General features: G+C 39.8%; 1 protein-coding gene across 7 annotated transcripts in view; it reads left to right on the plus strand.

Moving 5' to 3' along the window:
• The window catches only part of caskin1 (CASK interacting protein 1), a 125,687-nt gene that overhangs the window by 99,670 nt on the left and 3,781 nt on the right, over positions 1 to 22,236 (plus strand). For 2 of the 7 annotated variants that reach the window (XM_053515337.1, XM_053515338.1), the window contains exons 11-20: positions 1,561 to 1,737; positions 7,574 to 7,654; positions 10,582 to 10,682; positions 10,863 to 10,956; positions 12,270 to 12,352; positions 13,371 to 13,481; positions 17,165 to 17,266; positions 17,448 to 17,586; positions 17,681 to 18,711; positions 19,002 to 19,734. In XM_053515337.1, coding sequence (XP_053371312.1) covers positions 1,561 to 1,737; positions 7,574 to 7,654; positions 10,582 to 10,682; positions 10,863 to 10,956; positions 12,270 to 12,352; positions 13,371 to 13,481; positions 17,165 to 17,266; positions 17,448 to 17,586; positions 17,681 to 18,711; positions 19,002 to 19,734 — 2,652 coding nt within the window. The remainder of the gene's footprint in view (positions 1 to 1,560; positions 1,738 to 7,573; positions 7,655 to 10,581; positions 10,683 to 10,862; positions 10,957 to 12,269; positions 12,353 to 13,370; positions 13,482 to 17,164; positions 17,267 to 17,447; positions 17,587 to 17,680; positions 18,712 to 19,001; positions 19,735 to 22,236) is intronic. The other 5 variants (XM_053515339.1, XM_053515341.1, XM_053515340.1 and 2 more) reach the window with 5 other exon arrangements.

Here is a 22,236-nt window from a genome sequence, read left to right on the forward strand (position 1 = left end):
AAAACAAATGAACCTGCACTTTACCTTTAAAAAAATGTTACAACTAAATTCCGACAGATAAGTGTTTCCCTTTGTGCACGCAGGCGCTGTGTGTGTGTGTCTGTGTGTGTGTGTGTGTGTGTGTGTAATGTGCGTGCACACACACACTTTAACGGAGAGACTGTCTAATCGGAAAAATTAGCAAGGAACATCGCTAGTCACACTTGCGTGAGCGCATATTAATGGAATCACTGCTGTAAAGTGGAAAAAAAAAAAAAAAAAAAAACCTGCACTTTACCTTTGAAAAGAATCGCAACAGAGCGGAGTTTTTGTGTAAGGCAGAGAGTGTGTGTGTGTCTGTATGTGTGTGTGAAGCCAGGAGGAGGGGAGGTCTAAAGGCGAGAGAATGTGTGTGTGTGTGTGTGTGTGTGTTGTTTATTATTTAAAAATGTATAAAAAATCTTGTGGAACACTCGTAAACCGCGTTACTCGTAATCCGAGGTTCCACTGTACTTGTATTTTTGATGTGGACTTAGGAATAGTTCTAGAGTCTCCTGTAGGATCTTTTTGGCTCCCATTTTTGACTCCAGTCCCAGTACCTGACCAGTTTCAGAGGAATGTTTTTAGCTTGTTTAGGCACACAGTGACCTATGAATCATTCATGCATTAATAAAAATCTAACTTAAGGCATGAACCAGTGAGAAACAGGTGCAGGTGATAAGAGATGATCAGGTGATTAGTATACTGGTGATGCTGGATGCTGAGTGGTTGGAACAGACGAGAGGGGAAATGAGGTTGCTGCTGAAATTCTTACATAAACAACCAAATTTTAAATTGTATCTTTAGGGGTGGTTCAAGACTTTTGCAGAGTGCTGTAAATCCAGAAACTAATTTATAAGATTCAGTCATTTAAGTGATTTTCCCCACATGTATATAGCTTAATTTTTACAAATTGCACTTGAATATGTCTGGTTTAGTAATAATAGGCACCCAGAGAGGTAACTGTAAAATTGCAGGCCATGTAGCCCTTTATAAGCTTTATATCCTCTGAGAAAGACACTTTTTTGAAGGCTTCAACGTTGTTCTCCCGCTTTGCACATTAAACATCCTGCGGTGTGAAGTAACATTATTATAGTCTGCAGTTTATATAAGACACTGCAAAGGCAGCTGGTGTATGCTGACTGCTTTGATTCAGTGAATAATTTCTGAAAAACAATACTAATGCCATACCGAAGCGATTGCTTGACATCAGGTTCTCTCATTGGAAGGAGTTTTCTGTACTTTAAAGATTGCTTTAATGGCCTGTTGTACCGTACAGGTTGGTGTTTCAGCTTTATACCCCTAAAATATAAGCTATTACTGCTTTCTCGGCCTAACCTACATTAACACGTTCGATTTGTCACAGACGGCTTGTTGTAATTGGACATTTTTAACAGAGCAGAAGGGTTCAGTGTTGCTGATATTTTGGTTGTATTGTGTTCTTTTTTTTTTTCCTTTTTTTTTGGCACTTTTGATTTTTTTCTCTCCTTTTTTTTTGTTTAAATTTTTTGCATATTTAATTTTTTTTTTTTGCTGGTTTAGTCATTTGTACTGAACAGTATCACACCATCGCGCCGGCGAGTGTGTGTGTGTCTCCCGCCGTCGCCATGGTGAACGGAGAATCGTGTCATTTCCTGCCACTATCCCATCAGCCACTTTTCACTTCCTTTGGCTATAAAAGTTCACAAAACAGCTCGGCCGAGCCGATCAGCCAAAAAGGTACAGGACACTGACTCTCCACTATTATTATTATTATTATTATTATTATTACAGTCAGGTCCAAAAGTCATGAAACATCATCTTTTGTCTATTATACATTTCAAACTATTCGTCTGTTTAGAGTAGATATAGTGACTTCTGGTAAAAGCCTATTCTGGCAGAAAAGGGAAAAAAATTCTTGAGGTTCTAGCAAAAATTACAATTGTTATAGAGATGTACACGGTCCATAAAGCTTTAACAGCATGATGTAATGAATACCTTAAAAATTAAAAAGAAATTGTTCAGATTTGACAAAGAAATTAAGAAAAGAACTGAACAGTTTGACAGCAAAATGAGATAACTCCATTTTTTTTGTTATAATAAAAACAGTGTTTTCAATTAAAGAAGGATTATAAACTGATAGAGAATACCCTGTGCATATTTCCTTTAAGTTTTTTAAAAGCACAAATGCCAAAATATTATATTAAAATTGTTTTGATTATATATGTCATATGGAGTTACAGCATTTTTCAAAATGCTATAACTCCATATCATACAGTTTTGTCAGAATGCATAAATCAGTCTCCAGTTGTGTTTGTGGAGTATGTAATTTAATTGTAAAAAAAAAAAAAAAAAATGTAGCAAACTTATGCTTTGACTGTAATTTTTTTAGTGAGTCAAACAGTAAGTGTGGCAGCAAATTAGATCAAGGACAAAAGTGATGAGTTTTGTTGCACACAAAACACTGAGATTGTGGAAGATAATGAGAAACCTTATAAGCAATACAACAACTTCAGTAAGCAGTATTAGTGTACAACATGGTGTTCAAACATCATCCGAATAGCTCATGTCCATACAAAATGTCCTATTTCACAGAACGTATCGCTTGCGTTAAGCAGCACATACTTACATGTACATGTCCCTGAGTTCCACTGATGTGATGCAATGGCAGTAATAGGGTCTAAATATCCTTTCTAGACTTCAGTATTCTCCAGAAACCCTTTAAATCCGCTAAAACCGCTCACTGCAACGACTGATTCAGGAAGTACCTTTGCTTGACCGATCATGTGACAGAAAGAGGCATGCAATTAAAAGTTTGGTGTCAGATAAATAATTTGCCAAAATGAGTAAAAGTCAGAAAATGGTGTTTTTCGCGTTTTGCTATGAAACTGTTCAACTGTATCAAACTGATCCCGCTCAGAAAACACGACAGTGCTAGCTTACTGCAACATTAACAAGACTAAGACTTAACTAGACTGTATACTGTATACTAATAATTAAAAATATTTACCGTTTTGGAATGTATTCTTGTTTTCCCCTTGAAGCAGACTAAATTTTACATTAAAAAAATACATAACCGATGAAGATTAATTCCTTTTTAATGCAAAAGTGAGTTTTGTACCTGACTAGTATTATTATTATTATTATTATTATTATTATTATTATTATCCAATACCATGTTTGTAAAACTTTAAGGAATGTTTAAAAATGGATCTTACCCAATGTTCCCTCATGCTAAAATTCAACAAATATTAGAAATTCCTTGACGTTTTCTCAAACGTGCAGTTTCCTGTCTTAATATTTGCTTTGATTTCATTTAGCTGCTCTAAGCAGAACATGTTTCGTTTGTCCGTGGTGTGACCTCACATCCTTTCACAGTCTGTTCTGTCATGCTTGTTGTCCAAGCCCTTCTGTCACTCCTTCTTCCTCTGTGCAGTGTGTGTGTGTGTGTGTGTGTGTGTGTGTTTGTATTTTCATGCGTCTCAGTCCTATTTTCTGCATCTGCTCCTTAGAGTAAAAAATGAAGGACAAATTTGCTTTACTTCAGTGCACCTCCAGGCATCGTCTCAGTACTGTTTATATCGCATCCTCATTCACTTCCCCTTAGTCTAGTCCCCTTGCATGTCATTTTATGAGCTTTTCATAATTTTCATAAAAAGATGCTTAATCTGTGTACTTTCTGGGGTTTATTGGTGTTCAGGTTGGGTTTTATCCAGTTTGTACGTTACAGCTGATGGAACTGCCCTAGTTCACTTTGCTTACAATTTGGAAGCTTGTGTTTGAATGTTTGTAGGATTTATAAGAAATTATTAACCAGCGAATTAAGTGATTCGATTTTGGAATTGATTTAAACCAGGTGAAGGTCACGGCAAGGTCAAATGTCCGAAATAGGTGTTCTTCAGCTTCCTTCTTGTTTGAGAGTCGATAGGATTGACGAATAGACGTTAGGCATCCTGTCATGTTTGACGTTTTTTGATAATGAGTATTGATCCACGAGTGTTGTCGCATCCACTGCACATGTACGGCACATGTTCCTAACTGAACCTAAAATCAGATGTCAGGGATGTCCTCTGGAATCTTTGAAATTGAATTGATTGAAGTAATTATAACCTCTGAAAGGCAGTTGTTGTTTTAGTCGTACTGACTATTAATTATCATCAACACAGCAGCGGAGACACAACACACTTCAGATTAACATGACTAGAAATACACACTGCATATATACAGTACAGTACAGTGTTGGTGACAAATTAAAGGAAAAAATGGTGGCTGTGTTGTTCTCTGCTCTGTTGTCAGTGTCCACTTATCACCTTTATCTTATAATGATGGAAGTGGTCTTCCTCCTGGATGATCCAATTCTAATCCATTGAGTGGTTTGTTTGACAATGAAACTGATCTAAAGAATATTCTATAGCCTTAAGACGCATAAAAAAAATAAACAAACATTGGAAAATCTTTTTGAAAGAACGGTCTTTATTCCTCCATAATCTTTGCCAAGGTGCACTGAAGCTGGTTTGGAGGCTTGTGGTGGTTTTTCCTTTAATATGTCAGCCATGTTTAAGGTCATGAAGTAGTAAAAAAAAAAGTGTCCAGATTTATAGCGTCATAATGTTGAACTTGTTCCTTTGCTCATTTGAGATAATCCCAGCCTGGTTCTACTGAGTGGAAGAAAGTCAATCAGCATCTTGGCAAACCAATGATATCATAATGATGCAATGAGATTCTTTACTTTTAATCTGGAAACAGTTGGCTTGACCTTCAAACAGACAGACGCTTTTGAGACTTGGGATCAGCCCCTGGCTTAGGGGATAGAAAAAGAGTCGCCAGAAAAAAAAAAAACACTATTACCTCTAGATTACCTCCAGATCAACCCCAAAAGTTGTGAAAATTGCAAAAAATTTAATAGATTGTAGCCTATATTTGACTCTCTAATGGTATTACATAATTAAACCGTTAGACGTTTATATTTAGTTAAACTTTGGTCTTTATGCAGCTTCGTTTTGGCTTGATTTCACCAACTACACTAGTAAAATGTACTGTAAATCTTAACCAATGAGAATAGAGTTAAAAGTATTGTTTGTACAATACTAGCTTGTACTTGCTTTTAACTACAGGTACGCGTGTTGGCTGCCTCGCATAGCCCTCGTTCGTAGCATGTGCACATTTCTCGATTGTGAGTTACTAGTAGGACGTACTATCTTAAATGTCAACATGAAAACTAAGGGCCTTGAGTGTCACCATGTTTCTTTACTTGCAAAACTATCTACTAGTAACATCTGTACTACACTACGTTGTCAGTTAACTACATAACCACCCATGGTTTAACACCAAGTATAATGTCTTAGAGCAAGATTGAAAGAACTTTATCACAGTGTACAAGTTCACTAAAAAATTTATCGACCCCAACAATACCACAACAAGGAAGTAGCTTTATTTCCAAACCTGACAACACTGGTGCTCTTTTGATAAATAAACCCCCATCCTGTATTCAGGTTCCTGGGAGACCTAGAGCCTATCCCAGGAGACTTGGGGCACGAGGCGTGATACACCCTGGTTAGGGTGCCAATCCATCACTGGGAACACACACGCTCACTACAGGCAGTTTGGGAACCCCAATTAGCCTAATCTGCATGTCTTCGGACTGTGGGAGGAAACCGGAGAACCCGGAGGAAACCCATCTAGCACAGGGAGAACATGGAAACCCCATGCACACAGAGACGGGAATCGAATCTGGCCAGGAATCGAACCCGGGCCCTGGAGGTGCAAGGCGACAGTGCTTACCACTACATCCGCCTTAGAGAGATATACATCATTTATATATATAATGCATAACATTAAAACCAATAACAGATGAAGTAAATAACATAGATAATGTCATGATAATGATGTCATGATGACTTAGTCAAAACGTCTCTTAGAGGCTCACTAAGGCACATGGGAAACAAAGGCTAGTCTAATCCAGACTCAAGATGACCCCCTATTCATCTGAGCATCGGAACTCTTCATTGTTTAAGGTGCTGATTTATTACTTCAGGCCTTCAGATTCCCCAGATCTCAAGTGAACAAACAGGTCTGATCCATCATGGCCCCGTCTTTTAACTTAAAGGAACTTTTGGTAACTTTCTGGTGATACACACCTTTAGAGTTCTTGTGGAGTTCATACCTTGACAAATCAGTGTCATATTTTAAGGGCAAAAGGGGGCCTATTATTCTAAGTGGTTGTAATGTTTCCGGTGATCAGTGTATTCCCTCGGTCTATACAAGAATCATTTGTTCCACTTTAAGACACATAAAATGCTTATGCTCAATGTCAAGATGAGACCAGCGTGACATGAGTTGAAGTTGCATCAGACACAACTTCAGGTTATGAACAGTGCTGATTGTGTGCCATTCAGACCATAAGAAACCTCGGATGAGCAGAACAACATCTTCAGCATTATGATACAAGACCAACCACTGGACACACTAATACTAAATTAGGCTTTTTGTTACTGTATTATCTCTACTAACACGCTACTAACAAGCTATTTAGTCTTGTTCTCCAGGTAATTACTGTCGGGTCTGACAGTCTGAGAGTCACACCACTGAAAGATAAAGAATCCAAATTCTCTTGGTTTGTAGGGATTGTACAAACGTTACTGGTACCAGCACGTACTTTATTTAAGCGGTAACACCCGATATTAAGAGATTCGAATACTTCATGCGGGGATGACGTCTGTAAGGGTTGCACGACGACCCCCGCAAGCTTACATGCTCACATACCATTTCAGTTTCACATCGACTGCTCCAGCACTGCAGATGGCACTGTTTCATAAACTATCATGCCAATTCCTCTGGCTGCAGAAACAAGCTTGCCACTCCTCTGCCATCTTGGAATGAATCAGCTTGGGCATGGCCTGCCTTTAATATCACGTCACAGGGTTTTGTTCTGAACCCGTGCATCTTCCAGGCTACCATGTGTATCACACGTCACTTTGTTCCACAGTTACGTCATGCGGTTTGTGGAAGCCAGCAGAACGCTGTCTCAGCATGAAGTATTCCTTTAATAAGAAAATACAGTGCTGGATATTAAAAAAGTGTAACAGGCGCTCAGGCTTTTGGACCCTGCTGAGTCTTGCTATATAATAATAATGCTAATATTTTATATATATTTATATATAAATTTTATATTAACATAATTATTATATATCCCTAAGGACCTTGTGATGCACTGCAGTTGTTCTTGTTTCTAACCTTTCCACATATATAATCATATCTTTATATATTATATATGTATTTATATTTGTGTGTATGTGTGTTTGTACTTTGTGGCATTTATATATGTATTTACACAGATATATATGTGAGTAATATATTTATGTACTAATGTATATAAATGTGCACTTAGAGTACGTAAGTGCAGGTGTGTGAAAGAGAGCGAGAGAGAAGCCAGCTTCAAAAAGTAAAAAAAAAAGCAGACAGAGTATAATATCAGTGTAAAACCTGGAGTTCAGATGAAGTCAGCGTTACCGTCCACGGCGAGCCCGCGGGAGTGCATCACGGTGGCGCGTTTGTAACGCTGCTCTCTGTGTTGAAGGTTCTCGGGGTTCAGATTCCTCCGGAGGGCCACAGGGGGGCAGCACTGAGGAAATCTGGGTCCTACGCAAACCTGCAGCAGGTAACGGCAGCAGGGCCTTCATACTCGCTCCTCCTCTTCTTCTCCTCCTAATCCTTCGCTTGCTCATCCCTCGCTCGCCCTGCTTGACCTCAGATGCTCCTCGGGGTTCCTGGAGCCTCCCCATCCATCACGCACTAGGCATGTGCCGATAATCGGTTTTACAATGTAGTCCGTTATCCAGCACAGACAATATTGCTAACAAAAACGCCGTGTCAGTATACTTTGAAATGGCCATGTTTTTTTTTTTTTTCATTCACAAGGTTACCTAGCTTCGTATCTCCGTCTCTCTGGTTCAAATTCAAGTTCAAGTCCAAAATTTGCTTTATTTGGTAGATTACGCAGTATTACGTCTACGTCATATCGGTCCATGCCTACTGCACACACCAATGTGTAGAAACTGGGGTTTTAGGTAAGGCGGTGTATAGACTGTATAGCTGAAGGTTTTCACTCATGTTCATCATGGGCGTATGCCAACTCATTCACATTAAAGAAGTGATTCTAATCCCTGGGTGGCACATGTTGATGAGCTCACCCCCATCATTCAGAGATCGCAAGTTTGAATCTCGGGTGATGCTGTAGCCTCCCGCAGCCAAGAAGACCTTGAGAGGGCTCATTGGTTGAGCTCCCTCTGGGAGACTTGGTGGCTCAATAGCGCTACCACATCATTGATGGCTCTAGCCAATCATGAGCATCTGTGAGCTCATGTAAGCAGAAGGAGCGGATAACGCCATCCTCCGAGTGTGATTTGCTGCTTCCTATGGTGCATGAGCAAACTGTTCAAAAAGATGCGGTTGGCTGGTAGCACATGACTTGGAGGAAATATGTGATAGCCTTCGCCCTCCATGGTTGGTAGTTCTAACCTTGATGTGGTAGTGCCTTAATGACAGCTAGAAACTGGCTAAGTTATAGTAGAAAATTAAGAAAATTTGATAAAAAAGAAAAGTTTTGGTTCCAGCTATGGTGCAGAACTATTGCAGATATTTCAACAGCTGGTATCTGATAGTAATCTGAAATACTTAGGTTTATGTCCATTTCAGTAATTGATGAAACTATGCAAACAGCTCGATCAAACATTTACTTAAGGTTTGTATCCTGACATGAACATCTAGCATTATATACAGTAGGTAGACTTTAATCGCACTACACAGACATTTGAACAAATTTGTAAGACACTGGATTTGGAAAGTTTAGATCCCTTCAGGTTTTGCACCCTTTATTTTATACATGTACTGCAATGAAATCCAAGGAACTCTCTTTAGACCTCTGAAAACAAATTGGGTCAAAACATGGAGATGTGCAAAAGGGGGAACGTAATGTCTACACCTTTAATAGTTATCAAGAGAACAGTGGGCTCCACATTTGAAAAATGGAGAAAGTTGCCAAACAGTAATCAGACTGGAGATCGTTGGTCAGGGAGGTGACTGAGAACTTAGTGGTCTAAGGTTTCAGGGTTCTCTTCTGAGGACCTTCTGGAAAGACAGCCATCTGAAGAATACTCCATCAAGGAGGTTTATGAAGTATGAAGTTTGCAACATTATGCTGTAAAGATGCAACTCAGTGCAAGCACAGGAAGACAGAATTAATAAAATGAATGAAAACTTCCTGAAGAAACCTGCTCCAGTGTGGTCACAGGACCAGACTGTGGTGAGACAAAGCTACACTTTTCTTCTACAAGCATGACACCAAGCATACAGCCACAGCAATAATCAAGTGACTTTGAGACAAGTCTATGTCCATGAGTCGCCCAACCTAAGCCAAGACCTCCTTAGAAGTTCTGTGGAGATACCTGAGAGTGGTAGTTTACAGATGCTCCCACTGCACTCTGAGTCGGCCTGAAAGGATCTGCCAAGAAAGAGTGCAAATCGAGATGTGCAAAGATTGTTGAGATCTAACCAAGAGGATTAGAAGCTGTAACTGCCACCCTAGGAGCTTCCCTCCCACTAAGTGATTCATTCTGTATACCGCTTCTCCTGTAAAGGATTAGGAGGCCTATCCCAGGGGACTTGCAGCACTAGGCAGGGTATGCTCTGGACAGGGTGCTAGTCCATCGCTGGGCCCATACACTCACTCACACACTACGAGCAATTATGAAATTACAATTAGCTTATTATGCTTATCTTGGGACTGTGGGAGGAAACTGGGGCACCTGAAGGAAACCCACCAAGTTTCTCGCATGTCTACCTCGGCCTTGGCTTAACCACTATGTCACCATGCCTGCTAGGTGTTTCTCCAATGTGCTAAACAAAGGGTGTGACTTTTTTTGTTTGTCATTTTGGGTTAATGTGTGGCCATTAATGGCCAAAATACTACAATGAATCAAATGTAAAGCAAGAGCGTGTGCAAAAATCTAAGGGATCTGAATACTTCCCGAAACCACTGTTTTGTTTCACCATTCATCATGGATCATCCAACATCGTCATAACAGAAAACACAGCGCTGGCAAAGTCTAGAATATAAATGTAATATTTCTGATGAGCCAGAATAAAAGCATGGATATAAATCATGCCAATCATAGTTCTTATTTGGACAAGGTGTCCCATTACTCAGATTGAGCTGAAGTGTTACCATAACAGATGGTGATGGTAGACAGAGTCGGCTGTAGTGTATGGTCTCAGGTGGTTGCTGACATCAGAGAGGATATCCCTGGAGTCCCAAGGAACAAATAATTTTTTTGTTTACATAGTTATATGCATAAGGGTCATTCAGATGGCTGGCTCTCAGGGAGTGTGTTTGTGTGTGAAAGATATTTCTCATGAAATCACCACCTTCCGTTTATCGTGCATGTGTTCGTCTGAGTGTCTGTACTCACGTTGTACCAGCAGTGCATCAACCGTCTGTTCGTTTTGGGTATTTCAGCACCAGTCTGGTCTGACTCTGTGTGTTTGTGCGTGTATGTGTGTGTGTGTGTGTGTGTGTGCTTGTGCTAGGTGGGGACCGCAGCAGTGTGAGCAGTTCAAGCAGTGCTCGTTCGTCAGGAAGTGGACAGAGCAACACACACATCCTCCATGCCCAGGCGGAGGGAGTAAAGGTGAGAGAGACAGAGAGACAGAAAGGTGGATGAAGAGCACGTATTCTGAGACCTTTTCTAAAACTATATATGTGCAGTGGGATCCCTGTCAGCTACCAAAATATGCATAATAAATCATTTTGATGATGGAATATTGATAGATAACATTGCTCTGTGTGTGTGTTTGTGTTCTGTCTGCAGCTTCTTGCTACAGTTCTCTCTCAGTCAGCGAAGGCTAAAGAGCATCTGTTGGAACAGTCCAGATCAGTGGATTCACCTGTAACTACTAATAAAGGTTAATAGACACACAGACAGGTATTTTTATATAGATAGATAGATAGATAGATAGATAGATAGATAGATAGATAGATGTGTAGACAGTCACACAGACAGACAGAACTATATGTAGAGAGGTGTGTGGACAGACAGACAGACAGACAGACATACAGGTAGATAGATGTGTAGTCCAGCAGACAAATATACAGATTATGAGATGTACAAAAATCACAAACAGACAGAGATGTATAGATAAAAAGATGAAAGGTTAGACAGACGACGAAATAAATAAACAGTGTTGGGGAAGTTACTCAAAAAAAGTAATCTACTACAAATTACTGTTTACATCTTTACAAATGTAATTTGATCACGCTACTGAGTATGTAAAAAAGTATTTAATAAGTAAAAAGTAATTTTTAAAAAGATTACTAATAACATTACTTTCAAGTTACTTTGAAAACATCCATCACAGACGCACGCCTCAACCTGTCGTCACTCCTCGCTCACTCCGTAGGCTCCCTGTGTAGGCGTAACCCCTTCTGCAGGTGGGCCAAGGGGCGAGGCCGCCAGGTCGGGCCGGCTAGCAATAGTTAATGTTAATGGATCTCTGGCTTTCTCCGCGCTAAAAATCCTCCCATTTTTTCCCTTCCTCCCTTTAATTCTTTCTTCTTCTCTGTGTTTTCCCTCGCAAGACCTCGCCTCGTGTCCGTGTGTCTGTGGTGCCGCCCATGCAAAAAGAGTCAACCCATAAAACTATAAAGCTCTCTGACAATCGATTAAAGTGCATGCTCGTTCACTGATGCTGCTGCGGAAAACGTGATTTTTACATGCATTTTAATTCATTTTAAACAGTATTCTGTATTTGTAACGCTAGTAACGTAATGTTATTGACATTGGTAACTGTAATCAAATTACATGCTTTTAAAACGTAATGCGTTAGACAGTAACGCGTTACACAAGTAACACATTATACCCAACTCTGTAAATAAACGTGTGTGTGTGCTTCTGAGGCACTCGGACTGATAGATTTATACTGAGCAAAAGTTAAATGATTAGAACGGCAGACAGGCAGGTGAGGAATGATGCCAGTGTGCCAATAACTTGTTTGACGTAATAATCCAACTTTTTAAAAGCTGGATCAGAAAAAGCATCTGTTTTGTTTTTTACGGTGCTTAATGCTTCAGTGTATTTTATATAAAGATCACACATGACTGCTTCATGAAAAAAAACCCCACACAACGTCACTTACAGTAAAATGATGACAGTCCTGGTACGATCTGGTGTAATTGTACAAGGATAATCCATCTGTCCCTGTGTCTGGTGTGTCTCCAGCTCCCACCTCCCGCAGTCAGAGTGTGTCGAGCTGTCCCGTCCATGAGCCGCAGTACACAGAGAGGAAAGGAGATGAGGGGAAGGTAGAGTGAACACGCACACACACACACACACACACACACACACACACACACACACGCACACACACACACACACACACTCTTTCCCTTTCCTATTTCTCTTATATTCTATTCTTCTCCTCTTTACTTCCTTCTCGTTTGCGTCCTCTCTTCTATCTCACGGCTCTCGCCGTTCACTTCGTCTTTTATTTCATTTCGTTTTCTCCTTTTCTCTTCTTGCAACTTCCACTTCCAACTTGTCTTTCACCCACATGCTCTCACGATCCTCCATCTGTTTTCCCATCCTCGTTTGCCACTGTAGGAAACCCATTTCGAGTTTTTTTTTTTTTTTTCTTCTTTTTTTTTTTTTCAGAAGGTACCCTGGCAATAAATAATAGTATTATATATTTAAAAATGTATTTCCTTTTTTTTTTTTTTGGTTTCTGCTTCTAAAACTGATCAGACGAGGAAGATCACACTTTGCTGATTCTTGAACATTATGATTATCACTTCTATCCACTTCTTTGAACAGACATACTGCTAAGCATAAAATGTCATCAATTTTTTTTATTATTATAATTACATAAAGTAAGGTTGTAACCAAGCAAGCAAATTAAGCAAGGGATGCTTATGTTAGTTTAGTTAACTCTTTATTTGGCTTTTAGGCATTTATGTTGCTTTTAATAGCAATTAAGGTGTTATGTTTCTGTACAATACTTTATTGATTATTTAAAAAAAAGATAATTTTATGTAAAGCAGTCTGTAGAGCCTCAGATGTGATAAGAATGGCTAGCGGTAATGTCCACGGTCTGGTCTGTGATAAGACGTAAATAGAAAATGACACAAAGCTGATGAAGCTCAAATAGGACAGTTTATCCAAACTCTGTAGAATGCTGGCTCAGACAGTCTGACATTAACAAGGCTCTCAGCAGCGCATTCAGACTCTCAGAGCTGATGCAGCCAGCGTATAGACGTATCCCATCATTCCCTGGGGCGACCGGGACCGAGACAGTGACCCACTGCCACATATCTTCTCTTCTAGACTTCAGATCCTGTTGTTGAATGGCTGAACGAATTTCAGCTGCAGCTCTACGCACCATACTTCATCAGCGCTGGCTATGACATTTACACCATTAGCAGAATGACCCCAGAGGTAAGAATAAGAAGAAATGCATTTAAAAAAAAAACAAGCTTAGAAAACAGAAATTTATTTATAATAATGGCTAAGCAGAATAAACCATTATTTAATAGTCACCTAGAGATTAAATAATTTATAATAGTGATAATAAAGTTAAAGGATACTTAAATCTTTAGCAGAATGACGCCCAGAGGTAAGAGTAAAAAATGTTATTTATTTATTTATACAAAGAGAAATAAAGTCATAGTGCTTATAATTCAAGCATAAACAAATTGACTGTAAAAAGTACATTTTTAATGTACTTATCAAATACCATGCTTACAAAATTATTTAAACAAAACAAAAAACAAATGGATTCATATAAAAATCTGAATAACTACATAAGTAGGACAAAATAAAAGAGGATATAGATAAAAAGGGATGAATTCAGAAATATATTCACAGCACGCTTAACTGTAAAACGTTACATTTTAAAGTGATTTTGAAAAAACTGTCAAAAATTAGTACAAGTAGTAATACCATATCAGGCTAACACACAATTAGAAGGTGTAAAGTCAGGTACAGTAAGTGTAAAGTCATTATCTAAGCAGGATGACGTCCAAGGCGGAGTCGCATGCATGACTATATGCCATGTTATAGGGTTCGGGGGTCAAGGCAGCTTACGGACGAGAGGCTCTGCCCTTGCTCTTGTGTGACCTTATCTTTGGAGATGAAGCCATCATGATGGGTCACCTTGGTTACCTCTGAAGTTAGATACACATTCTATGTTGCCTTTTTGACCTCCACCTGCAGTTGGAGGGTGCCTTGTTGACCTCCACCTGGATCTTGGCAAAGGAGGTTGACTTAATGAGCAGAACCAGCACCTGTGCTGGGGGCCCCCACCTCCAGCTTAGCTTTAAAGGTCAATCCATCGGCCTCTACAGTACTTGGGGCTCTGCATTGAAGGTCGCCCCATTGGTGTCTTTTGGAAGTACAGTGTAGAGGCCACTTCATCAACGGCTGTTGGTGGTGCTGCATATATACAGTGTGTGTATATATATATATATATATATATATATATATATATATATATATATATATACACACAGTCATATATACTGTCTCCATTCCACCACAAAAAAAATCTTGGGAAGACAGAAACCTCCCAGAAACACTCATCTCAGCAATGTTTTTGGCAAAATTAATCAAGTAGATAGAGAATTAAAACAGATGAAATTATGGATAAAAGCTGTTTTAATAAAGAATGCAGACAGAAAGGTCCAAAACAGTGTCCCAAGGCAATATCCAATTATAGGCCGGTGAGTCCAGGTGATGTGCAAGCATTAATACAGGGGCTAAGCAACTAGACTAGATTTTAAAAAATGACAACACGGGAACAAAATGACATGGAACCTGATCACCACCTTGCCAACATACAAAGAGACTAACAAAGGCCTATAAAAAACAACACCGTAATCAGATAAGAAAACACTTTAGGACACAATAGGGAGACAACCAGTGACAAGACATGGAAGGAGACAGGACAGGACAAAAGACGCTTGCCAATTTAAACAAACGTGAGCTTCATTATGCACTAAGAACTGTGTTGTGTTGATATTTTAAGGGTACGTCACTCATTTATGCTCACTCATTTATCTGGCATAGTGCTGAAATTCTATTGCTGTTTTCATTACATCAACTGTCATGTCAACAAGCATTTGTGCAGTGTCTTGCATAAGTATTCATACCCCTTGGAGTTTTCCATGTTTTGTATAGTAACTCATTTTCAGTAACCGATTTATCCTGATTTGGGTCATGGTGGATCCAGAGTGCATTCTGGAAACAAGGGGCATGAGATGGGAATATACCCAGGATGGGACACCAGGCATCATGCACACTCACACACATATTCACACACTGTTTCAGAAACACGGGCAATGTATCTACAGTTCACCAGTTTTTGAGTCACTTTAGTAAATAATTGTAATCAGCGGCAAATTGCTGTGGTATAAGAGGAATAAAACACATCAGGACGTGCTTTTATAGGAAAACCCTGTCACTGTTTCTCAGAGAATTACAGTTTGTGTTTTATTCCTTATGTCATTCTAAAAAACTATTCTTTTTAGAGATCAGTGACATAAAATTAAAATTAAATACCCATTTAATTTTTAAAAAAAGGTGAAAAAAGGTTTAAAGGAGGTGAATAGTTGTATAATGCATTGTGTAGTTCATTTTGACAGTAAAACTATATAAATATATAAGTATAATTCTGATTAGACATGTGCCCGTAGTCAACAATACTGTATACTGTACAATAAAACAGAAAAAAGCTTAAATTAAATTGTTAATACCACAGAAATATTATCACATAGTGTAATAAACAGTGTAAGAACAAATGTTTTAAAGTTTTATAGCATGCCGTGCCCTCTACTACTATTGTAATGATTGGTAAAAAGGTTTTTTTGGGAAAAAAGTATCTTTATCTCACACTGACTAGGAAAAAAAAAATCCAACCTTCAATATAAAACCAAATTCCTCATCGAGAAATAATTATTTTTACGTCTTTTCTTTTCTTTTTAATACTCTTTGTGGCAAAGGTCCTCTTCCAGGCGAGTTCATAACAGTTCCAGTTGAAGTCTACTTTTTTATTATGGCCATTATCATGGACGTCATAAATTTTCTTTTACGAATAGCTATTTAATATAACCCTTCTATTTAACATAACCCTTCCCAAAGTTACGGTATAAAGATCAACACCTCTTTTCTTTCCCATGTTGAAGAATAACTGAAGGAATTTGGCTTCCCGTGTGCCAGATCCGGTCACATTCGCTGTAGTAGTCTCGATGCACAATGCCCTGAATGTCAAAAAAAGACAATGAGCACGTACTTAGTCTAGCTGCAGACTTGCCTCAGCTTGGTCATGAAGATGTTACTCTCTTCTATTGTGAAGGTTGTTGATTTGTCTCAGGGTCGTGCCCATACACCCAAATTTCATCACCTATCCTTGACATGAAGGACGGGTCTCCGTGGCTCCCCGTGACTGTGCATGCAGCCTTGTGCAGCCATCTGTTGGTGTTACAAAACTAGTCTCGAAACTTTCGGATTCCTCCTTACCCCTTGCATCCTAGTTAATCTGGAAAACATGGATAACATCGTAAAGCTTCCTATACACTCAAATCAACTCAGAAATATCTATTATATATGGGGAACATGCTTCAGTTACACTGTATAGGGCCCGGAGGCACCGGTAATAGTAACTTCGATTTTCTTGAAAATAATTATTTCTTTATTTGTTTTTCTCTGAAAAAATATATTCCAATTAAAAGTTGGACTTTTCTCACTTTTTCCAAAGTTGAAGGTGGATTTTATTTTTTTTTTGCTTAACACTTTTTACTGATATTTACGAGAGGTGTTACAAGATGCATTTACGCAATGCAGATGATAATTAACATATTGTGGAAGACCTTTTGAATGTGGATAGTACTGTACTTCCTGACTTATAGAACATCTCTTTGAGGCTTTGGTTTTTCTGAAGTATTAAAACAGCTATAGGAATAAATCTGAATTGAATTGTTTATGAAAATGTCATACTGGCATGTCATTTCTATTGACTCGGCAGTGCACTCAGAGTGTTGGAGACCTGACTGTAGTAAACTCCTGCATGTGTGCGTGTGTGTCTGTGATGGGTGTGTGTGGATGATTTATGGTTTTGTTCTCAGGACTTGACAGCGATTGGTGTGACCAAACCGGGTCACCGCAAGAAAATGCTCTCAGAGATCAATAAGCTCAGTGTCACAGAGTGGACACTCGACCAAAAACCTGTGAGTGCTACTTCTGATTATCAGACAAGATATACAGTATTTAGACCAAAAGCATTGGACAGTATTAGGTCTTTTTCAGCATTGCCTTAGGGCAAGAACAGAAGGAAGAACATTTTACTACATAAAGGCAATAGGGAATACTTTAGGAGAACTAACGAAATGTGTGTTGACTAATTCTTAGGCAAATCTCTGTGAGTGGTTAAACATGATTGGACTGAGTCAGTATCACCAGATTTTGGTCCAAAATGGCTACGAAAACATCGAGTTTATCACAGACATCACGTGGGAGGATCTGCAGGAAATTGGCATAACCAAACTCGGTATCTACCTCATTTTTCATCCACCATCCACATACATTAAAAACAGCAAAGCAATTTTGTAATTTTGCCAGTTTTTTTCGTTTAATTTATCTAGGGCATCAGAAGAAGCTCATGCTTGCTGTAAAGAAGCTAGCTGAAATCCAGAAAGGCTCCGAAAAGCGGAATATGTCTCGTAAAAAAACTCAGGAGTCGACAGCCATCGAATGCCCTCCCCCCGAGTGCACTTCGCCCAAGCCCAGCGCCTTCCAGGAGAACGAGCCAAACACCGAGATTCATGATGGATCTGAAAAGGAGGCACGTACGGTCCGCCAGAACAGTGGGGGTGGACAGAGGGGAAGTGGTTCATCTGCGCATGCAAAATCTCGCCAGTCTCACTCTCAAGGTCCACCGTATACACCACCACAGACTCCAACCAAAACAAAACCACCTTCGTCACCAAAAAACGGAGTTCAAATGAAGGACAAACCCCCTTCGTCTCCCACACACAGGGCATATCAGGAAGCAGGAAGGAAGGAGGAAGTGCAAACAGATATGACATCACATTCTGCATCACCCGTATCTGTGCCTCAAATTCTCCTGCCTCCAGACAGCAACGAATCTGGTAAACAAGAACAAGAAATGAAAAAGCGTGCTCACAGCCTGAATCGCTATGATGGTGAGCAGGAGCGCAATGAGGCTGACATGGCAAACGCAAACACTACCGTGCAGCGCCGCGTCAGCCGAAGCAACTCCGTACGCAATCAGAGCGACAAAAATAATGACAAAAACGTCAAAAATGAGAAAAATGTTAACCGGGGCAGCCAATCCTTTGCTCTGAGGCAGAAGAAGAAAGGCCCTCCTCCTCCACCGCCAAAACGCTCTAGCTCAGCCATTTCAAGCTCCAGCACCAACCTAAATGACATGCCCAAAGACACGGGTACTGGAAACCTTCTGGACATCAACTATAACCCACAGAGACGAGCCAGCGCTGTGGAAACAGGAGTCACTGTTGAGATGGGCGGTGCTGCTGTGGAGACAGGCAGTGTGGGCAGCGTCAGGAGCATCGCCGCCATGTTAGAGATGTCGTCCATCGGAGGAGGAGCAAAAGGACTTGCCATGCAAAGATCTACAGCACATTTTCTACAGGTCTGTTGCTAATTCCAGTTTTCCCTTTTCCCTACTTCCTACCTTTCTGCACCTTTTATAGTATCCTTTACATTCATCAGGTCTACAACAGGATCAATCTACTGCCTAATTTTCATCATTTCAAACATTAAACCAGTGCGTTTGTCTACGAAATATAACATATATCATTGTTATATTGGCAAAATTCTATAAAACGCAAAAAAAACTTGTAAATAGCTATGCCATAATCTTATTTACGTGTGATACATGTTTTCTTAGGTAGTTGATATTCTCAATTACTTTCTTCTCAGGTGTCTCACTCAGGAGGTAAGCAATATGATGCGATTGGTTTAGATGGAGAAGTTGTGAATCGCCGCAGGACCATCAGTGGCCCAGTGACTGACCTTGTAGCAGCGGCTAAGAAGAAATCAGAAAAACCCGAGCCCCTACCGGTCCAAACTACAGCACAGAATGACGTCTCGGCAAAACCACCGACTGAAAACCCGCCTTTTGCTGAGGACAAAAACTCGACTGTTAAAACAAAGCCGAAGCAAAGTGATGAAAGCACAGGTGCCGTCCACAATCCACCACGGGAAGATTCTTCAAACACTGATGGCTCTAAAAAGAGGACCTGGAGCTCCAAGCCACCTCAGGATGAAGCCAGATTTTACCTCACAGAGTCGAACACTGTAAAAAGGAGGCCCAAGATCAGAGAGAAGGAGTCTGAAGATGAAACAGTTTATCAGAATGGAACCGGCACTATTAAGAGACGCCCAGTTTCTGATGTTACTGTCTCTGAACAGCCAAGATCGGTCGAGAAGCTGGTGGAGAGCACACCTCGACGAGAGAAATCAGACCTAGATGGACAAACTGCACCTGGTAAAACGGCTAAACCTCCAGTGTCTCCTAAACCCGTCCTCCATAACGTGAAGAGACAGGAAACTCCAGCTGCAGTGACCAAAAAAGGCACCTTTCCTGGAGCTCCTGGCAGCCCAGGTACTACACAGTGTGGCCCTTTCTCTTGCCCTGTCTTTACCCAATTATGTGAGTATTCCTCTTGAAAAAAACAGCTCCAAGCCTTTTTTTATTTTGTGTCGGATCAGAAGTTTTGGTTTGCTTTTTTCCCCATCTTTGTTCTTCTTGCGTGAAGCATGCCAATTTTTCCACCCTGGTTTTCTTTTTCTTTTTTTTTCTCTAAATTTAGTGTTAACATATGTATTAGTCATACATATATTGAAACTATTACCCAGATTTACCCTGATAACACGGCAATCTCGCCAGCAAGTTACACCTCAATAACACAACATGCAACTCGTTTGTATCAGGTATGCAAAATGGCATAATAGTGGTAGGCTTTAAGGCTAGTGCCTTAATCAGCATAACACACATTTACAACATAAAAGCATCAGAGTATTGATTCAGGGATTATGTGAATTCTGAACTAATAACGTTTCAGTCTTGACTCTTTAGTGATGGATTGCAAAACATGCTTTGAAAACTGGCTCCTAAAGGGAATGTACTGTATGTCCAGTGAGTTAAGAAGTGCTCCTACCACTGAAGTCCGTAGTCCCCTATACTTGCTCAGCGGGAAAGTGCAGTGTTTTATCTCTCTGTCCCAAGACTTTGAATAGATTCATTAGTTTTTGAAGATGTTTGCTGCTTCTGATGCTTCTAAACCTCCTAATTTAAACTTGAAAGCTCTCTGTAAGTATTGCTTGGAAGGCCTCCTTCTTTATCATTGTTTACCAGTGCATTCTGGGTTTACCACCATGACCTGCATTAAATACAGTTTCTTGCAGCTGCCCTTTATGTCTCTCAAAGTCATTTTAAAGTGTAATCCAAACAACTTAGAAGGCTGCATGAAAAATTTTACTTATCCCCAAGCAGTCAACACCACCAAGCAATGATTAGTTTTGCTCATCTCTTTAGCTAAGTATCGCAAATATGTTTGATGATAAGTTTGATATAAACATCACAAAATAAGTTATTGATATTGTATCCAAGGTGCTTTAATACTAGATCAACCATATCAACAAGATTTGTATTTGATCAAAGTGTTTCTTATTATCAATCCATGGTGTAAGATCTTTGACTCGAGATGCACCACAGACATACAGACATGAGGCTGTATAGGAAAAGAGTAGTTTAATTAGGAAAATGAAGGAAAGGATGGAATTTAAGGAGAGAGAAAGGGAAGAAAAGAGTAAGGTTGTGCATTTGCGTATCGAAAACAACATGCATGCACATGGCTGGCGAGCAGTAGCAGGAGCAGAGTGGCGAAATGGGCTTATGTAGACAGCAGCTCTCACAAGCTCCTTAGGGGCGCGTTTGTATTGGCCAGCCGGACCCATACAGTCCTTTTTTTGGTTGGCTGCAGGTGGAAGTTAAACGTGACAAAGCCAGTGTGTCTGTTGTTCTCTGGCGGTTGTGCCAGCAATCCCAACTGTGGACGGGGGCCTTAGGGTCGGGGCAGCAGCCTTTTTTCTTTTCAGGGGCTGAGTCGCAATGGCTGGCCTTAAACAAAACTAAAAGCAAAGTGCCGAGGCAGCAAGCACAGTCCTCCAGCGGCTGTCCCTCGGCAGGTGGGTAAACAGTGATGTACATTCCTCACGCCTATAAAGTCCATGGGGCACATGGCATGGCCCCTTTCACATGCAACTCTCTTGGCTGACTTCCACACTATTTCTCCTGGCTTGCAAACCCAGAGAGAAGGAGCGGCGCAAGCCCGAGGATATTAATTAGATATTTCTTATCAGTATTTCTGAGATGAAAGAACGCTATCCTAGTAATATTATCCACATGAGTTTCAAATGAAAGGCTGGAATAAATAATAACAACAAGGTGACTTTTACTCACTCACATAATGAAACTGAAAGGCTATCCAGAGTTACTATGTAAACAAGAAGCTTACTTCTAGCTACATGTGTTCCTAGTACCAGTAATTCTGCCAGAAATATGTAGAAAGAAGTTAGGCATACAGGGATCTTTACAAATTCAAAAGGTGGTGTCTGAAATATAAAACTGTATAGAACCAGATAGATAAAAACAGTGAGCTTAATACATAACCTTGTGGAACACCATATTGCACCCAAGTATGCATGGGTAAGTCATTATTTACTTCTGTAAACCAATAATGATTAGTCGAATGGGTACTAAGCCAGGATAGGGCTTTTCGTTTAACTCGTTCTAAAAGATAATCTATCAAGGGGAATAGTATGATCAGTGGTGTCCAAACCTGCACTATGTTCAAGTAACACAAGCAGGTAGATGAAACCCTGATCAGATGGGTCATTTACCACTTCAATAAGCATTTTCTCTGTGCTTTTTGCTGAATCCTGACATAGATTTCATGAATGCTATTTAAAGGTATGGGTATAGCTGCTACAACCTTTTCAAGATCTTTGAGATAAAGAAGAGATTTTAGTATTGGTATTTAGTATATTTAGTATCAAGGTCAGTTTTTTTAATCAGCGGTTTGATATCTGCTAGTTTAAGATTTTTGTATATTGCCAGTGCTAAGAGAATAATGAAAATGTTTTAGAAAAG

Source organism: Clarias gariepinus, chromosome 16 (genome assembly GCF_024256425.1).
Source record: "Clarias gariepinus isolate MV-2021 ecotype Netherlands chromosome 16, CGAR_prim_01v2, whole genome shotgun sequence".
Lineage (NCBI taxonomy): Eukaryota > Metazoa > Chordata > Actinopteri > Siluriformes > Clariidae > Clarias > Clarias gariepinus.